This window comes from Trachypithecus francoisi, unplaced genomic scaffold, assembly GCF_009764315.1.
Source record: "Trachypithecus francoisi isolate TF-2019V2 unplaced genomic scaffold, Tfra_2.0 Lachesis_group4, whole genome shotgun sequence".
Taxonomy (NCBI): domain Eukaryota; kingdom Metazoa; phylum Chordata; class Mammalia; order Primates; family Cercopithecidae; genus Trachypithecus; species Trachypithecus francoisi.
Window position 1 is genome coordinate 129,312,177 of NW_022681469.1, and position 16,250 is coordinate 129,328,426.

Genomic DNA, 16,250 nt, shown 5'->3' on the forward strand with positions numbered 1-16,250 from the left:
AAGATTAATATTTAAAAAAACACATTTCTCTTAATTTTAAGTGACTCTAAAATGTAATTGACTACTTGAAGCAAAATTGTAGCAGTGAGATGTATAACCCATGTAAAATATAAACGTCTGATAGCAATAGCACAAAGTTTATGAGGAATTTGAATGTCTAAGTCTTCACAATATGTAAGAATTTGTATAATATTATATAAAACATCTAGTACGCAGTCTTTACTTGCTGCAGGGAAGATCAGTTTGGCAGGCCCAGCACTGGAATTACCATTTAGGTTAGTTAGGAGACTGCAGAAGTTCAAGAAAGAAATCATCAGTACCTACAGTATGCCAAATAATAGTAAGAACACAGAGAGGATTCACATTTGAGATCTACTTAACAAGGTAAAATAAGGAGGATTTGGTGACTGAGTATTGAGAGGTTCTGAACGTGAGCTAGAGGAAAGAGTCCACTGTGTATCATGGGTTCCTGGTTTGGGTGTCCCTAGCAGATAGTGGCGCCATCAAGTGAGTCTGAGGAGAGAGGAGGACAGGATCATTAATATGAAAAGTTAATGAGTTTGGATTTTAATTGGTGTTTCAGGCAATTTACATGTAATGTTATTATTGATATGTTTGGATTGAAATCTACCACTAGTTTGTTGCTTTTATTTGTTCCATCTATATTTTTCTTCCTTTTTTCATTCTATTTCAGCCTGGATTACTTGAGCTTTTTATGATTTCATTTTGTCTCCACTATTGGCTTGTTAACTATGCTTCTTTTTCTGTTTCTTTTCATGTTGACCTAGGATTTACAATGTACATGCTCTCCACATTCCTACAGTTATTTAACATACATTTCTTCCTTGAACTTCTGCATAGTTTCCTAATTAAATGGTAATTCCTGTATTGGACCTAACAAATTGATCCTCCTTGCAGTAACTAAAGAAATCTATTTATAGTACATGTGTGAAGACATAAACATTCAACAACTCTCACAGTATAAAAAAAAATACAACTGGCCGGGCGCGGTGGCTCAAGCCTGTAATCCCAGCAGCACTTTGGGAGGCCGAGACGGGCGGATCACAAGGTCAGAAGATCGAGACCATCCTGGCTAATACGGTGAAACCCCGTCTCTACTAAAGAATACAAAAAACTACCTGGGCGACAAGGCGGGCGCCTGTAGTCCCAGCTACTCTGGAGGCTGAGGCAGGAGAATGGCGTAAACCCGGGAGGCGGAGCTTGCAGTGAGCTGAGATCCGGCCACCACACTCCAGCCTGGGCGAAAGAGCCAGACTTCGTCTCAAAAAAAAAAATACAACCTCTTTTAATTGGCATGTGAGACCCTAAAAGTCTGGATTCTTCTTGTTTCTGCAGACCCAATTTTGCAACTTTCTAGCTCCCATTTAGGCTTCAGCAACAACAAACCGACGTTTAATATACACAAGCCAAGTAGTTTCTCATCTCCATAACTTTATTCATGCTGCCATCTGTGCCTAGAATCAATATTCTGCATTCCTTTCTCACCTGCATTCCAATCCTCACTGAAAAGTTCAGCTATTGCCTCGTTCTTGACTTCTTCCCTGTCCACCTGCATTTGTGCTCCAACTGGGAACCCCATTCATGTTTACAAGAAACTCTCAAAGGACAATAAAGCCTGTTGTGAGTCTACTTTGGCTTTTCTGAGTATTACAATTTCCTAAGATCTTTCACAGGACAAATTTTGAAAAGCAAGTGTAATACACGGAGGTGATTAAGCCTTTAAAGTGTACCCTTTGTTCCCAAGGTCTTGTTAATTATCATTTAGGTGCAGTTTATTTGCGATGTACTCAATTACTTAAGTAACTAAATAGCTTTTTATTGATCAGCATTGAACATCATTTGCTTAATAGCAACTAACAAATGCGGTGGCAGAGTTCCACCGATAGTCTACTTTCAGAAATAGGCTTATTTAAGATTGAGCTCCAGGGGAAAAATAGATTCTAACAGACTAGATTATTGTTATTTACATAACCACTTAGGTCTAGAGAAACAAAATAATCTTTCCGTTTTTCAAAATTAAGGAATCAGTAAGCCAAAACAGAATATCCAAGTAACTCGCAAGTCCATTCCATTCATTCATCCAGTCCATTTGTGCCAGGAAAATCTTCATGATATTCTTATTTGATCAATCACAACCCACAGCTCTCGACTGCTCATGTCTGACCTTCTCAGTAAGAACTTCTCTTATAGATTAGAACAGTCATAGGATTTTTCCTCTCCAAGCTTTTGACACTTTGGATTATAGATCCCATGTGCTTCCCAGTGTTTTTTGTTGTTAACTATAGAAAAATAAAAAGCAAATACAGACAGGTGAAAGACTGGGAGGGTCACATAACCTTGTATGGTGAACTACACCATGTGAACAGTCAAGGAAAGTTTCTGCAGCATGGGACATATTAGCTAGGTGTTGAAAGAAAAATAGGAATTCAATAGGCTGGAAAATGGAGGGAGGCTATTCCAAGCAGAGGGAAGGCCTATCTAGAAGCACAAACGTATGATCAATATGGTGTTCAACATTGAAATGCCACGTGGGGACCTGAGAAGAGGTAGTTGTCCTAGTTTGTTTTGTGCTGCTATGATGGAATGCCACAGAGTGTATAATTTATAAACAGAAATGTATTAGGACACAGTTCTGGAGGCTGGGAAGTCTAAGGTCCAGGTGCCAGAAAGTTCAGTGTCTGGTGAGGTCATTCTCTTCTTCCAAGAGGGTGCCTTGCATGCTGCCTAGATCCTCACGTGGCAGAAGGCCAAAGAGAGAAAGAGGATGAGCCCATCCACTTTTTATAATGGCATTAATCTATTCATGAGGGCTCAACCTAAATGCTTCCCATTAGGCCCCACTGTCACATTGGGAATTAAGTTTCCAACACATGAATTCTTGGGCACACATTCAAACTAGCGGCGTGCAAGGCCAAATCGTGGAAGCTTTTATTCTAAGCTGTGGGACTCAGACTTTACTCTGTTAACAGAGAAGCTGCAGAAAGGGTGACATGCAATGGCTCACACCTGTATCCCTGCACTTTGAGAGGTTGAGGTGAGTGGATCACTTGAGCCAGGGAGTTCAAGACCAGCCTGGGCAACATAGTGAGATCCTGTCTCTACGGAAATTTTTAAAAAGTAAAAGTTAGCTAAGTGTGGTGTCATGTACTGTTCCCAACTACTCAGGAGGCTGAGGCAAGAGCATCACTTGATCCTGGGAGGTTGAGGCTGCAGTAAGTCATGATCACACCGCTGCATTCCAGCCTGAGTAACAGCAATACCCTGTCCCACTTCCCCCCAAAAAAAGATGCGCAAAGGGGAGATTTATCTCCCTAGTTTTCTAAAGGAGTAAAAGCAACCTCTGTGGGTGGAATAGTCCCATAAATAGAAGGGCCAAAAGAGAAAAAGGGCAACCAAAGTAGAGAATGAAGGGACGAGAAGAAGACAGGGACTCATGTCTGCACATTATGGAATAAAGGAGAAACCACACAACCATCAATCTAAAAAGAAATAAATGAAAACAATAAAAGGCAGTATCGAAGGCAGTCAAACACTGAACTCTATAGTATGGGTTAAAGCCTAGCTTCATCTCTAACTTTCTCTGAAATCTTAAAATGTTCTAACCTCTCTTATTTTGTTCATCTATAAAATGGTGATTTTATCTCAGTTTGTTGTGAGATTAAGTAAGTTAATGATTCTAACTACTTAGAGCCTTGCAAAGGATATAATAACTGCTTAATAACCCCTCACAATTATGTTGTGTGTTCTAGAGAAGACAGGCTAAAGGTAGTAATTCTCTTTTAAACCATGAAGTCAACCTAGAGTTATGTAAGATGTCACCATGGAGGGATGCTGTATGGTAGGCACATGAAACCTTCTGTATCGTTTATTGTAACTTCTTGTGAGTCTCTAATTATTTCAAAATAAAAAGTTTTATTTTGCTTTGTTTTTCTTAAAGCCTTTTCAAACCACAATGGCAATTCATCCAAGCATGTGCTCAGCACTTGCTGCATGCCATACCCTGAGCTCCTTCTGTTCTAACGTTAATAAACCTCATTTTCCAATATTCAAAAAGCAGTTAACCAAATGACAGTGTGACTTTCCATTTTTACTGTCGCTCTTTAGCAGAAACAAAGCAATAAAAATAAACTATTGGAAATGAAATTATGAGTATCCCAGATGAATCCCCAAAGTTGCAGTTTCTTTTGTTGTTCAGCTGTTTGATTTTCTAAGAGCCTGAACCCAGCCAAGTGCATACTCTATTTCTGAGCAGAGTGCTGTCCAGTTCTCTATCTGACTAGAATTGCACAGAAAAAACAAATCTCTCATAAAGCCTAATGGTGTTTCTCAACAGAGGCATGATTGGAATTCTGAGCTGAATAATTTCATACTAGGGTACAGCCATGGGTGGTACAGAAAAGAATCAATACTTGCTTTGTCTTTGTGTCACCAGGATGACAATAATGAAGACTCAATTTCAGCTCCCATTCACCCTTCCACAACAGCAGGGTCAGGACACCCTAGAGCATAAATAATCTGAACAACCCTGTGCTGAGGGCCTGCTGAAGATGCTTAATATCCCTGGCCCCATCCACTAATTGTCTGCCATCAATCACAACTTGACAATTACAAGTAAATTGACTGTGTTCTCCCCATATGCCTGCCTTTCTCATTGTGTAAACACAGCTCTACCTCCATCTGCTAGTCACTACCAATCACTCTTGCAAGATGGTGACTCCTCTTCTTGTCTGCTAGTCCCTAGACACAAAGAGTCCAAAGTGCCCTGGTGGAAGCCATAGCTTTGAGTTCAATGGGACCTTTGCTACGTTCCCTGGCAGAAGTACACTTCCTTTGGTGACCAGGACCTCCAACTTGAAGAGCACAGAGGTGCAGATGAAGAAGCGCAAAGCCCTTCAGTGGGTCAATGGGAGTGATGTTAACTGAGGCCATTTCTTCCTCTACCCCTTGATTCTAAGACCTATGTGTACTTCCTGCTAGGGACCCAACACCATGAAGTGGGCTCTGATTTAACACATATGCTGCACTGTAAAGGATGGGACCCTAACCTTTCAGAGCATTACTTTTCAGCTGGCACTTCATATGTTCCTTTAGTAGTTCATTCTAGGACTCTAAAAGTACAGCTACTTCTGTTTGGTGTAGTATGTAATACAAACAGTAAGTTCTAGGATCATGAGCCAATCCTACACCCCCTTCACTATTAAGTGGGTCCCCCGATCAGATACTATGTGGTGTGGATTTCCATTCTTGTTCGATAATCTAAAAACCCCCAGATAATAGTTAGTTGTGTTGACTATGACTCAGAGATCAGGAAAGGAAAGCTTATACCCAGAATAAGTGCATCATTGGAAGGATGGACAGCTGGCTGCTGCTGGACAGAGGGGACCCATTGTAGTCAACTTGCCACAAATCAACCAATCGATCTTCTGAAGACCCAGTAACCTATTGAGGGCTCCTCATTGGTCTCTCTTGTTAGCAAGTTGGATGTTCAAAATCAGCAGTAGCTAGATTTTCTAGGAAAATTGGTAGTCCATTGTATTGACTAATGAGTAGTCTTGCTCTCTGCCACTGTGGCCACTCTATTCATGTGCCCATCGTGCCAGTACTTAATCCAATGACAAAGCCTGGATAATGTCAACTGGACAAGTTACCTTGTCTATTTGTTTTTTTCAGTGCTTCTTGTGTACTTGATGCTTTCCAATTAGTGTTAAATGCATGACACAAAAATCTTCACACATTGTGTCCACTCCCATAGTCCCAACCATATGCCTCTGTCTCAGACTCTTGTTTCCAATCTCCAAGTCCCTTTCATTCAGGTCCCTGTCCACACAGCTAGACGATTGGCTACTGTGCAGAACCCTATACATATATTCACACCTTAGGCCAATTTTTCTTCCACTCAAAATAGATAACCATAGTCATTGCTTGAAGCTTCGTTCATTGGGAAGGCCTTCCTTCTCCACTGTCTTCCAAGGCTACCTTATAATGCATCTCTACTTCAGTCACCATCTATTTTTGCTTTACAGCTACATAGTGAACTAACTCATTGTCAACCAGAATTGGCCTTTTACCTCCCTTTCAGCTAGTCATAGAGAACACCCATATAGCCATAAGTGTGAGCTGCACAAGGGCACTAGTACAACCCTGGTGGGCGACATGGAGGCATCTGCGCTACTTGCTCATGCAGCCTCCTCATGCCAATCTAGTCCCATATAGGTTTGATCCCAGATGTGCCATTTCCATTTTCCAGTGGAAGGCTGTGGAACACATCTGAGTGTATGACTTAGTGCATTGGCAATAATTTAGCTCATAATGGTCCATTCCAAATACATTTGGGGCCCCATTATCAACCACTCCATCTTGACCAAGGCTCAGCAACATTCTAGGAACAGTTTCTCAAAAGGTGTATAACTTTATACCGAAAATGGATGGCATTGCTTCAGAGCTCTAGGGGCCTGCATTCTAATTCTTTCACTTGGGCATACATCAACTCCAAATTGTATCTTTCCCCACTAACATATTCAGCACCATAGGGTCAGCCAGATCATATGCCCCAAGTAGTAGGGTTGCTTATACTGCAGTCTTACATGCTGCAGAGCCCTTTCTTGCTCCAGGCCCACTCAAAGCTGTAGGACTTCTATGTAGTTCAGTATATGAGATGGAAAAATATTCCTAGATGTGAAATGTGTTGCCTCCAAAACACAGGCCTACCAAGTATCTTGCTCTATTTATTGAAATTGAGAATGTAAGATACAGCAATTTAACTTTTACTTGAAAATCCAGTGGTCGCAGTGGTGTTCTAGCAGCCTTTCACTACTGAACCACTAAAAACTTTACCAATGTGGTATGTTCCTGAATTTTCACAGGGTTTATCTCCCACCCTCCAGAGTGTGTGTGTCCTACTAAGGCCTCTAATGTATTAGACAGCTCTTGTTGACTCTTAATGACGTCTTCGATGTAAATGGATCAATGCGATATTCTACAGAATGTTCAGATGGTCCATGTCTCTTCAGACCTTATTATGACAAATGTTTGAAGAGGTAACATAGCCCTGGGCAAAGCAGCAAATGAACATTATTGTCTGTTTCATGTGAATACAAACTCTGATTTTTTTGAATGTGTCTCTGTCTGGTTTTGGTATCAGGATAATATTGGCCTTGTAGAATGAATTTGGAAGTATTCCCTCCTCCTCTATTTTTCAGAATAGTTTGAGTAAGATTAGTATTAGTTCTTCATTAAATGTTTGGTATAATTCAGCAGAGTCATCATCAGTTCCTGATCTTTTCTTTATTGGAAGACATTTTATTATAAGATATTGTTATTTGTGGCCGGGCATGGTGGCTCACATCTGTAATCCCAGCACTTTGGGAGGCTGAAGCAGGCGGATCACAAGGTCAGGAGATCGAGACCATCCTGGCTAACATGGTGAAATCCTATCTCTACTAAAAATACAAATAAAAAAATTAGCTGGGCATGGTGGTGGGCACCTGTAGTCCCAGCTACTCAGGAAGCTGAGGCAGGAGAATGGCGTGAACCTGGGAGGCAGAGCTTGCAGTGAGCCAAGATCACACCACTGAACTCCAGCTTGGGCAACAGAACAAGACTGTCTCCAAAAGAAAAAAAAAAAAAAAAGATCTTATTATTTGTTATTGGTTATAGTTTTATCTTGGTACATTGTATGCATCCAGGAATTTGTTCCTTTCTTCTATATTTTCCAATTTATTGGCATATAGTTGCTCAAAAAGGCTACTAATGATCCTTTGAATTTCTGCTATCAGTTGCAATGTCTCCTTTATTATCTCTAATTTTATTTGTTTGAGTCTTCTTTCTTTTTAATTAGTCTGGCTAAAGGTTTGTTGATTTTGCATGACATTTCAAAAATCCAACTTTTTGTTTCATTGATATTTTGTATTGTTTTCTTCATTTCAATTTCATTTATTTCTGCTCTGATACTTATTTATTTTCTTCTACTAATTTTGAGTTTGTTTTGCTCTTCCTTTTCTAGTTCTTTAAGATGCATCATTAGGTTTATTATTTAAAGTTTATCTTCTTTTTCAATGTAGGCACTGATAGCTATAAAATTCCCTCTTTGTGCTCTTGCTGTATCCCATAGATTTTGGCATGTTGTGTTTCTATTATCATTTGTTTCAAGAAATTTTTAAATTTTCTTCTTAACGTCTTCATTGATCCACTAGTCATCCAGGAGCATATGGTTTGATTTCCGTGTATTTGTATAGTTTCCAAAATTCCTCTTGTTATTGATTTCTAGTTTTATTCCATTATGGTCAGAGATGATGCTTCATATTATTTTTATTTTGTTTTAATGTTTTCAGGCTTTTTAGTGATTTAACATATAGTCTGCTCTCAAGAATGAACCTGTGCTGAGGAAAAGAATGTGTATTCTGCAGCTGTTGGATGAAATGTTCTGTACATAACTATATAGTGCAGATTAACTCTCATATTTCTTTACCAATTTTCTGTCCAGTAGATCTGTCCAATGGTGAAATTGTGATGTTGAAGTCTCCAGCTATTATTGTATTGGGGTCTCTCTCTCTCTTTAGCTCTAACAATATTTAATTTATATGTCTGGGTGCTCCAGTGTTGGGTGCATATATATTTACAATTGTTAAATCCTCTTGCTGATTTGACCCCTTTATCACTATATAGTAACCTTCTTTATCTCTTCCTATAGTTTTTGTCTTGAAATCTAATTTGCATTATATAGGTATAGCTAGCCCTGCTCTTTTGTGGTTTCCATTGACATGGAATATCTTTTCCCATCCCTTTATTTTCCACCTATGTGTGTCTTGTCTTTATGGTGAAGTGTGTTTTTTGTAAGCAACAGATCATTGGATCCTTTTTTTTTAAATCCATTGAGCCACTTGATGACTTTTGACTGGCAAGTCTCAGAGTCTCACTCAAAGTCTTCAATGTACCTGGGTATTCCTGATGGTTATTCTGAGCCCAAGGACTCTTTAGCTGGCAGGTGATGAATGCTACCAGGACTATGTCCTTCCCTTCAGGGCAGTAGTTTCCCTTCTGGCCTAGGGCATGTCTAGAAATGCCATCCAGGAGCTAGGGCCTGGAAAGGGGGCCTCTCAGAGCTGACCAGTGCCCTCTCCTGTTGTGACTGTGCTCTGGGCTCAGTTCAGCACTAGAACTTGCTTGAAAGTTGTACTCCTTGTGGTCTAGACTGACTTTCCAGTGAGTGTATTTAGAGCCCCAGAGCACTTGAGCTTGCAGTGGTAAGGCTTGTAGGAACTCAGGTTCTGACCACTAGGATTGGTGATTTCCTTTTGGCTAGAGCTGATATAAATGCTCCCTCCATGCGGGGGGCATCAGCTGAGTTTGGTCCTGTTTTCTTTTATGCTGTAATAGGACAGCACTAAGTTCAGTGCCTCACAATTGCTGTGCTTTCCTCCTCTAGCACCTAGGAAAGCTCTCCACACCCTGCTGCCATTGCTGGGGAATGGGAGAGGGGTGGCATCAGAGATTTAAAATAGTTTATTTTCTACTTCTTCGGTGCCTCTTTCAGCAATATGAAGTTAAAACCAAGCACTATGAGTGATCACCTGATTTTTGGTTCTTACAAAGCTACTTTTTTTTGTGTGTAGATGGTTGCTAAATTGGTGTCTTTGCTGAGGGTGGAAGAGGGAATGATCAGTGGAGTCTTCTATTCTGCAATCTTGCCTGCAGCACTCTTTTGAGAAAGATTCCGAATTATATGATAAATTAGTGATGTCTGTCATGGAGGGGTGAGGGGCAGATTTAGACATATAGCCTATGTTGCCATTTCTGCTATAAACATCTACACAGTTTGTACAATCTGTAACTATAGAATTGAGTACAGATGACCTGCCCACAAGAGGACAAATGTCCTGACCTTGGCCTTAGTTCCTCTGTAATTCAACCAAGTACATGAATTAAGTTGACAGATGATACACTTGCTGTTTTCCAAGGGCAGATGTTGAAAGTGGAAAGGGGAAGAAAGCAAAGAAACCTGGGAGCAGGGGGACTGAGACTGGGTGTAAGGAGAAACAAGAAGTCCAATTTGCAAAATAATGGGTGTAGTAAGAGGAATCTTGAAGTATTCTCCAAAGATAACAATTTTGCTTTTCTCAATTTTGTCCTCTTGATTCTCATACAGTGCTGTCTTTAGTACAAACCTACTACCCTGAAAACTTCTGCTCTATGACTTAAAAGGTTAGTTATGATTAGTGTGATTCCTCTTCAGTCATTATTGAAATTCTTCCTAGGTGGTTACATTTAAGTGGTAAGAAGCTGCAATAATATAAGTCAAAGAACTCCTGCTTTGCTTTACTTTTCCTCAGTGGCCATCTGATAAATCAGGAAGGAGAAAAAAAAGTGAACCTCTCCAAGATTTCATTTCTATTGTGGCTTAGCTGAAAATTTGAAAAATAAACGACAAAAAAAAAACAAAACAACAACAACAACAACAAAAAACCCTGCATGTAAGCACTTGTATGTTTTTGTTAGATTCTTTCACAGGACTAGTCAACATCTTGACAGATATTATCTGGCGATTCACTGGAGACTTCATGGCACCTGACCTGGTTTGCCGAGTGGTCCGCTATTTACAGGTATGTAACACCTTCCAAATGTGATGAGACAAACTGATACCAAAGTTAGCTCTTAGATTTATTATAAGGAAAATAATATAAAACCCTGCATTCCTATGCATCAAACTGCCCGCTTTCTCCTAGGTGGAAGGACAATGAAAATTTGAAAGATTTTTAATGTATTTCCTTTGCTAAAAATAGTATCTACATAAAGAAAACACAAATGAGCAATGATAAGGATGTAAAGCATTCATATTTCAAATGTTAAACTAAAAAATGTCTGGGTCAATATTAAGGATTTTGGCATATTGTGGATAATTTCCAAAAAAGTTTGTTAATTATATTTACCTTTTACTTCTCAAATGAACTCAACACTGGCTACTGTTCTTTTTTGTAAAACAAAGGGAATTTGTTAGAAAATAACTATTACGGCCGGGCGCGGTGGCTCAAGCCTGTAATCCCAGCACTTTGGGAGGCCGAGACGGGCGGATCACGAGGTCAGGAGATCGAGACCATCCTGGCTAGCATGGTGAAACCCCGTCTCTACTAAAAATACAAAAACTAGCCGGGCGAGGTGGCGGGCGCCTGTAGTCCCAGCTACTTGGGAGGCTGAGGCAGGAGAATGGCGTAAACCGGGAGGTGGAGCTTGCAGTGAGCTGAGATCCGCCACTGCACTCCAGTCCGGGCGACAAAGTGAGACTCCGCCTCAAAAAAAAAAAAAAAAAAAAAAAAAAAGAAAATAACTATTACTTATTGAATTACTGCCTAAATTATACTTTTTAAAGTATCTATTGGCATTTGAATTTCTTCCTCTCAAATTTCCTGTTTTCCTTTTGGAATGATTTTATAACTGAAAGATTTTTTAAAAATTTTTCCTAAGATCTATTTTTAGATTAAAGATATCCATGCTTGGAATGTCAATCTGCTTCATTGTAGGCCACATTTATGTATCACATGTATATTTGATTTAAAATATTACATATATACATATTTACATACATCCATACTCGTATTGTTAATATGCATTAGATGTTTATAATACAGATTTAGACACTTCCACTAAGTATGGAAAGAATGGATTATTTTATAACTGGTATTAGGTTTGAGGTGCTGTTTCTGAGTTCTGAAAATTATTTTTTATTAATATATTTTTATTCTGATGCTAGTACTTCAGGTCTAAATTATCATAGCTTTATGTATATATAATGCATTTCTAGAAAGCTTTATCCTGCTAGATTCCATTTGTTAGTAGAGTCTTTTAGGATCTTTGTATCTGTATTTATAAGTAAAATTATAATTCTTTTCATTGGTTTTATTATTTTCAGGTCTTGGTAATGAAGTTATTCCATATTCAGAAAATGAACATGGAATAGTTAAGAGTTACAACCTTCTTTTGTGCCCTGAAAATAACCTTGAAAGTTTGGTATGTCTGAAAGAGACTTTACTATTATGTACGGCTAGTAATTTCTCAGGGGAAATTTTTAAAAACATATTTCAATTTCTTTCTGAGGATATTTGCTTCCTTGTAAATAAATGCTTTCAATTACTTATATTAGTAATCAATTGCTGAGACACAAATTACGACAAAACTTAGTGGCTTAAAACAATAAATATTTATTATCTCACAGTTTCTATTAGTCAAGAATTCAGGAACAGCTTGGCTAGGCAGATCTGGATAAAGGCTTATCAAAAGGTTTAGTCAGATGCTTTGTGATACTGTAGTCACAGAATGCTTGGCTGGGACTGGACAAGATGGGTCACTCACATAGGTGGTAAATTAGTGTTGGTTTCAGCGGAATACTCAGTTCTCCACACGGGCCTCTCTATAGGTATGTTTTAGTGTCCTCACAACATAGTAGCTGGTTTTTCCAAGAATAACCTATTCAAGTGACCAAAGTGGAAGTGGCCATGTATTTTATGAACTAGACTCAAAGGTCATACACCATCACTTTCATATGATTATTTTGGTTGTACAAATCAACTCAGATTTAGTATGCGGAAAGAAGAACCACAAAACTAGGAAGCAAGGATTATTTTCGACATGTTGGAGGTTGGCAACCACACTATCTTCATATTTTTCCAAAGCATTTGATAGCCTATGGTTTCTCCTAATTGTTAACTCTAAAATGTCTTCTTGATTTAGAAATATTCATGTCAGTAACATTTTTTCTAACTGTATCTACAATATAAGTGTTAAGATAATACTATATATAAAATGTATCTTTTGACATAGGGAAAGTGATAGAGAACGAAATTCTGATAATTCTCTCTTCTGTAAAGAAAGCATGAAAATTGGCAAAAATTATCAGAATCAAATTTGTAGGACTCTGGAAATTAACCAAAGACTTGCAATTACCCAGGGAGCATTTATTCAGGAAAATGGCTGAATCTCAGTGAGAAAAAATGAGCTCTGTGGTGCTTTGGCTTACATTATTTTCATCCCCCAGTATCCAACTCTGTAATAGCCTGAAAAAGTAACAGCACCCATTCATAGTGAAAACAAATTGTCTGGCAGCCACTGTAGAAAGCAAAACCGGGATAGAGCCCTTTCAAATTCCCAAGAAACTGCCATTATTTGACATGTCTGGCAGTTCTCTGAAAGACTCCACTTGCAAGGCTGTCTTTATTTTACTTAAATCAGAACTCACCCACTGTGAAAAACCTTTTTCCTCTGGGCATTTGTCAAAACAGTTACAGGCAATTGATCAACTTTGCTTATGACTAAGGTATTGGATAATAGTCAGGGAAAACACTAGACTAACCAAAGCTTTAAAACATAAGCTGAGTAATGACCTATCCATAGGGGATTTGAAAATCTCTGACATATTCCCAAAAATCTAGAAGACCAGGTATATGCCCAGGACTGTGCTCATCTTAAGGAAGAAATAGAGAAGGCACTGAGCTGTCACCTGTGAATGACCTTGAGGCTTTGTGCAAGCAGGAAGTGAGGGCAAAAACAGAATTGTCAGTTGCCTGGCTAAGTGTCAAAATCATGCTCCAACATTCACACAGACCTCCTCTGCAATGAATGGGGGAATTAATAGTTTCTGAAATTTAAGAAAATCTCTTTTTAGGAGCTATCACCAAGATCGTGGAGTAGGAGATGTTCACCTTCATCCCTCTAAAGCATTCAAGTATAAACAGCTATTCACAAACTAAAATAGCCCAGAGAGGACTCAAGGGCCCATTAAAGAATTTGCAACAACAACCTTTCTTCTTTATTCCTAGCCATGATTTGGCTAGGAACAAAGAAGAAAAGTGGAAGCTATCAGTATTAGACACAGAAAGGACCAACATTGTCTCTAGTGGCCTGCTCCACAGGAGACTCTAGGATCTTTTCCCACTGAGTAACCAACAGTCATTCCTGCAAGAGAACCCCAGAAGGGGAGATGTGGCTATACTTTCCTTCTATACCCCAAGAAGGAGTTGCTGTTGAGCTACTTTGGGAATGGGGTCACCACCTCTCCCAACCATGTGTAAGCTTCAGCCCTGGAGCCATGGCCACCCTGGGAATGCCCACACTCCAGACTGACAGTCTGACTACACTGGGCCCACCCATGTGTTTAACACCACAGCCAGCTCCATAGTAAGCTAGTTAACACTCCAAGCCCCAATGTTAAACTCTGCCTGCATGTGTCCACACTTCAGACACTGACTTTACCACCATAGAGAGCTATCCCCACCCAGGCCTCAGAGCCATTATAATTCTGTGCATACCTGTGCTCTCATCCTTGTCTCCTTGACTAATGCTTATGTATACTATTACCAACATTACAGCAGGGGCACCTGTGCCCTGGGCAACAGCTCAGCCATAGAGAGCTATGCCTTGCCCCAACCCTGAAGCCACTGAAAGACTGTGTTCTAGCTCCCACACTACTTTGCAGGTGCACCCATGCCTCACATACTATACCATGCAGCAGAAGGGGAATCTGCCCTTTGAGCACCAGTGTCATTACCACTCTAATCCCAGAGCCACAGTCTCTCCATGTGAGCCCATGCATCAGACCTCAGTTCCATGGCTACTCCATGAATGTCACCCATCAGACACTGGTGGTACTGCCACCATGAGAGGCCCTATAAGCCAGATCTAGTACCAAGAGAAATTTTCTCAGTGCCAGCTTCCCTAGTGGGAGGAAAGATCAGAAGAACCTTAGCAGCCATCACCACTGAAGACCCAATCAATTCTTGCTGCTACTGCCAATATTCACTGCTTTGGTCACTGAGGATCACTGCCAATAGCCACTGCTTTGGCCACTGAGGATCCTTATGATCTTTATCAACTCTGACCTGAGCTGAAAAAGCTACACAGAGACTACAAACCTACACCATCACTGATGCTACACCACCCAACAAACCCTCCCCCATAGCGTATGGTCTTTCCATAGTGAACTAGCTCACAAAATCTGGAAGGTGATTCTTTTTGGTTTTGTTAATGTTTATTTTTGCCTTATGTTGATACGTGTGCATTTGACTGCTTTACTAAACACACACACATCAACATAAGGCAAAAATAAACATAAAAAAGGACATAACAACATCAAAAGAACACAGTAGGCTGGGCGCGGTGGCTCAAGCCTGTAATGCCAGCACTTTGGGAGGCCGAGACGGGCGGATCACGAGGTCAGGAGATCGAGACCATCCTGGCTAACACAGTGAAACCCCGTCTCTACTAAAAATACAAAAACTAGCCGGGCGAAGTGGCGGGCGCCTGTAGTCCCAGCTACTCGGGAGGCTGAGGCAGGAGAATGGCGTAAACCTGGGAGGCGGAGCTTGCAGTGAGCTGAGATCTGGCCACTGCACTCCAGTCCGAGCGACAGAGCGAGACTCCGCCTCAAAAAAAAAAAAAAAAAGAACACAGTAATTTTACAGTAACTGGCCCCAATGAAATAGAGATATATGCAATGCCTGACCTAAAAAATCAAAATAATTGTTTTAGGAAAGCTTAGGGAACTTAAAGTACAGAGAAGTAATTCAATGAAATCAGTAAAACAGTACAACCAAAACAAAGAATTAAAGAGAGAGATTGAAACTATTTTTTTAATCAAATAGAAATTCTGGAGCTAAAAAACATAATAAATGAAATAATAAATGCACTAGACAGCATCAACAGCAGAAATTATCAAGTAGACAAATAAACTGTGAACTGAAAAACAAGTTATTTGAAAATATACAACTAAAGAAGAAGAAAGAAAAAAGAATGAGAAAAGATGAAGAAAACATAAGAGTTTTATGAGGCAGCATCAAAAGAGAAAATGTGCAATGCATTAGTCCATTCTCATGCTGCTATAAGAATGTATCCAAGACTCGGTAATTTATAAACGAAAGAGCTTTAGTTGACTCACAGTTATACAGGGTTGGGGAGGCCTCAGGAAACTTACAATCATGGTGGAAGGGAAAGCGAACATGTCCTTCTTCACAAGGCGGCAGGAGAAAGAAAATGAGAACTGAGCAAACAGGGAAGCCCCTTATAAAACCATCAGATATCATGAGAACTTACTATCATGAGAATACCATGGAGGAAACCACCTCCATGATTTAATTATCTCCCACTGAATCCCTCCCATGACATGTAGGGATTATGGGAACTAAAATTCAAGATGAGATTTGGGTAGGGACATAGCCAAACTATATCATACAAGTTATAGGAGTTAT

General features: G+C 39.7%; 1 protein-coding gene across 6 annotated transcripts in view; it reads left to right on the forward strand.

The window, feature by feature from the left end:
- The window catches only part of NPSR1 (neuropeptide S receptor 1), a 223,488-nt gene that overhangs the window by 117,164 nt on the left and 90,074 nt on the right, over positions 1–16,250 (forward strand). For 3 of the 6 annotated variants that reach the window (XM_033193520.1, XM_033193521.1, XM_033193519.1), the window contains exon 3: positions 10,516–10,619. The exons of 2 other annotated variants lie outside the window; for them this stretch is intronic. In XM_033193520.1, coding sequence (XP_033049411.1) covers positions 10,516–10,619 — 104 coding nt within the window. The remainder of the gene's footprint in view (positions 1–10,515; positions 10,620–16,250) is intronic. One more of the 6 variants, XM_033193522.1, reaches the window with a different exon arrangement.